General features: G+C 55.1%; 2 protein-coding genes across 2 annotated transcripts; one reads left to right on the top strand and one right to left on the bottom strand.

The window, feature by feature from the left end:
• Nucleotides 1-852: 852 nt before the first annotated feature.
• Nucleotides 853-2,083, bottom strand: PTSG_10275 (uncharacterized protein; the record flags this gene model as incomplete). The annotated part of the gene is made up of 4 exons (XM_004988563.1): nucleotides 853-1,161; nucleotides 1,442-1,627; nucleotides 1,855-1,900; nucleotides 2,022-2,083. 4 exons carry the CDS (start codon nucleotides 2,081-2,083, stop codon nucleotides 853-855), a joined length of 603 nt encoding a protein of 200 aa, XP_004988620.1.
• A 306-nt stretch (nucleotides 2,084-2,389) lies between these two features.
• On the top strand, nucleotides 2,390-3,321 carry PTSG_13017 (uncharacterized protein; the record flags this gene model as incomplete). Its single annotated transcript, XM_004988562.1, has 3 exons — nucleotides 2,390-2,471; nucleotides 2,772-2,823; nucleotides 3,204-3,321. 3 exons carry the CDS (start codon nucleotides 2,390-2,392, stop codon nucleotides 3,319-3,321), a joined length of 252 nt encoding a protein of 83 aa, XP_004988619.1.
• Nucleotides 3,322-3,340: the final 19 nt, after the last annotated feature.

The following is a 3,340-nucleotide window of genomic DNA, read 5'->3' as shown; positions in this document are numbered from 1 at the left end:
AGTGTCACTGGGTGGGACCTTGGTTGTGCCTGTGCACTCCTTCATGTTTGCACAGCCACCCACACATACACGCAACCGCGCAAGCGCTCACACCAACCTGAAACACAATCACACGGGTGCACACAACCACACTACTTTCTCCCTTGCCTCCCTTCATCCCTCAACCTACTCGGCTTCTTCTCTCGTGCTGGTGTGCGCTGCTGTTGTGGGCGAAGATGGCTTGCGTGAGTTTTGGCGGCTGTTGGCAGGTTCACTTTCGTATGTGCGCAACCACACGACACATTTTGTTGTTGTTTAATTCGATGCCAGGTAAATGATTCAAATTGTGATGTCAGAGGCGATTGATGCAAGCTGCTCGTGAGCTGTTGCGGGCATTGCATGAAGCAGTGCTGTGTGTGTGCATGTCCTCACTCACAACCTCTCACCCGTATGTGTGTATGCGTGTGCGTGTGCATGTGTCCGCCGACAGGGAACATGACGTGCAGAGGAACATGGACAGATGGGATTTGAAGGCTTGGATTGAAGCAAGCCCAATCACCAACCCCAATGAGGCAGCCGCATCAGCAGCGACCAGAGACAACAGAAGACATCAACGATCAAGGTACAAAGGACACAAACGGCAATGGTTTGGGGGAATGCAACACACCATCCGCGAACACCACGACCAGTGGCACCACGACCATGACAGCGACAGCATGATGACAGCGACAGCATGATGACAGCGACCGACAACACCAACTGCACTGACTGCAAATATCACAGACAGAGAACACGAAAGGCGTCAATGGCCAAGCCATGGCCAGCAGGACATGTGTGCGAGTGTGTGTGTGTGTCCATCTGAAGGACACCTGATCACACACGTCCACGATCACCATCAACGCTGTCGACACGATCAACACCACTATCACCGCGGCCAGCAGCATCAGCGGCGGCGGTGGCAGCGGCGGTGGCGGCGGCGCGTCGGCGACTGGCACATGTGCACACGTGCGGTTTCGTGGGAACCAGGCGTGTTGGCTGAACGCGACCTCGAGCGCGGACGGGACGCGGTGATGGTGGATGCAGGACGTGCGGTGGGAGGAGTTCGTGGAGCGGACGCGGCGTGCGCTTTGGCTCGTCCTTCTTCTGAACTAGCTCAACACGTGGACCTTGCTTCAGCAAGTCCTGTTTCACCATGCCCGCACACATTTGCATGGTGTCACAGCCAAGGTGAGCGTGGCAACAGCAAGACCAGTGTGTGTGCGTTGGTGCGTGTATGTGTGTGTGTGTGTGTGTGTGTGTGTGTGTGTGTGTGTGTGTGTGTGTGTGTGTGTGTGTGTGTGTGTGTGTGGCTCGGAGGAATAACCTCACGGTTTGCGGCTGCGAGTGAGTTTCATCTCTGCCACCGCTACCTCTCACTGTCCCATGTGGCTCTGCATTCGCAGCCAGGGCATGTGTCACGCACCGCAAGCGGTATCGGCGCTACCATCAGTGTTGGCGTTGGCATCTGAGGTGGTGGTGGTGCGTCGTGCGTTGGCACCAACAGCGCCATGAGGCGGCGTGGTGCCCACAGCAGCGTCGTCACGACCGCTGCCACCAATTGCATGAGCAGCACGGCTGGCAACACCGCCACCTTCAGCGGATTCGCGCGCTGAATTCACACGCAGAGAGGTGAGAAGACGGGGCGTGCATATGTATGTGTGCGTGTGTATGTGTGTGTGTGTGTATGTGTGTGCACGTGGGCTGTGTGCGTGTGTGTGCACGTGCGTGTGCCACATGCGATGCGTCGTAAACATGATTGAGTTTCACGTATGCCCGCCCCATGTGCGCTCCACTTCCCCCTCTCCCCGTTTTCATGTGCCACGTGCAAGAACTCACGATTCGGGTGCGGTCCATCGTGCTCTTGTCCAGGCCACGTGCACTGCTGCAGTGTTGCGTGACCATGAGGGAAAGTGGGAATGGTTGAGTGGCAACGGTTTGGAAATGCACACCTGCAGCTCGCTTGACCTTCTCTCGCACGACAACATCGGCAGTCGTCACATTACCTTGGGATACTGCTGCGGGCCATGTTTGCGGCAGCGCTGCTTGTCACATCAGCTGCCGTCATCAATGTCACTTTGCTTCTCTGCATCAGGTGAGTGGGTATGAGCACATGCAAATGAATGGAAGTGACAGAAAAGCATTGTATGCGGGCGTGTGTTCTTGCTGGTGGCGACATGTGTTCCTTCACTTCACATCTCCCTCACGATGGTGCACTCGTGTGTGTGTGTGTGTGTGTGTGTGTGTGTGTGTGTGTGTGTGTGTGCGTGCGTGCGTGCGTGCGTGCGTGCGTGCGTGCGTGCGTGCATGTGTGTGTGTGCGTGTGTGTGTATGTGCGTTTTTCAACCACATTCACTGTGTGCAGGAAGGGAGCATGCCATGCATTCCGTATGAGGCAGCTTGCACATGGCATGCCATGCTGTACCTTGACTGGTGGGACGCGAGACATGACCCAGGTATGCGTTCAGACGAGAGCGAGAGCGAGAGAGAGAGAGAGAGAGAGAGAGAGAGAGAGAGAGAGAGAGAGAGAGAGAGAGTGTGTGTGTGTGTGTGTGTGTGTGTGTGTGTGTGTGTGTGTGTGTGTGTGTGTGTGTGTGTGTTCTGGCGTTGCTTTGTGTCTTTGCGCTGTTGCTGATGTGAGCGTTGGTTTTGACAATAGTAATTTAACCTCAAATCCACTCAACAATTATTTTCACTTCATGTCGTGCTCAAGCATTCATGCTGTCTGGTAACATCTTGCTGTCCCTTGGCACGAGCTCTGCTCGTGTCTTGCGCAACTGTCGTCATCCCCACTGCTGAGCTCACCAAGTTTCTGCACACGCACACACAAACACAGAGCCAAGGTTACCACCTTTGAAGCCATCGCCGACACCTGCCTTGTGAGTATCCATCAAGGGATTGACACATGTGTGTGTATGTATGTGTGTATGTACGTGTGTGTGCACTCACACACCTTGGCCCCATGCTTGCGAGCTGAATCGACACCATTGCACGATGTGATGACGTTGTGAAGGCGTGGTCACATCATGCGATACTGCAATTCTGTTGTTGTCAGTGTTACCACGCACATACACACACAGTGGTGACATAAGCACACGCACACACATAAATGCACACACACGCACACACTCATTCACTCTCACACATGCATACCTTCTCCACCTGTCTTCCCCTTCCCGGGACCACAGGCAACTGCTTACCCTTGCCATGCCGCCCCCTCGCCGTGTCTGCGCCATGTGCGGTCGCGAGATTGACGTCACAAGCAGCGGTGTGCATGTGAACCAGCCGCCAGTGGTGGAGGAGTGACAGGGTAACCTGCAGCAAT

Source organism: Salpingoeca rosetta (assembly GCF_000188695.1).
Source record: "Salpingoeca rosetta unplaced genomic scaffold supercont1.35, whole genome shotgun sequence".
NCBI classification, from domain to species: domain Eukaryota; class Choanoflagellata; order Craspedida; family Salpingoecidae; genus Salpingoeca; species Salpingoeca rosetta.
The sequence above is the reverse complement of the archived record's forward strand: the minus strand, read 5'-3'. Positions and strand labels throughout refer to the sequence as shown.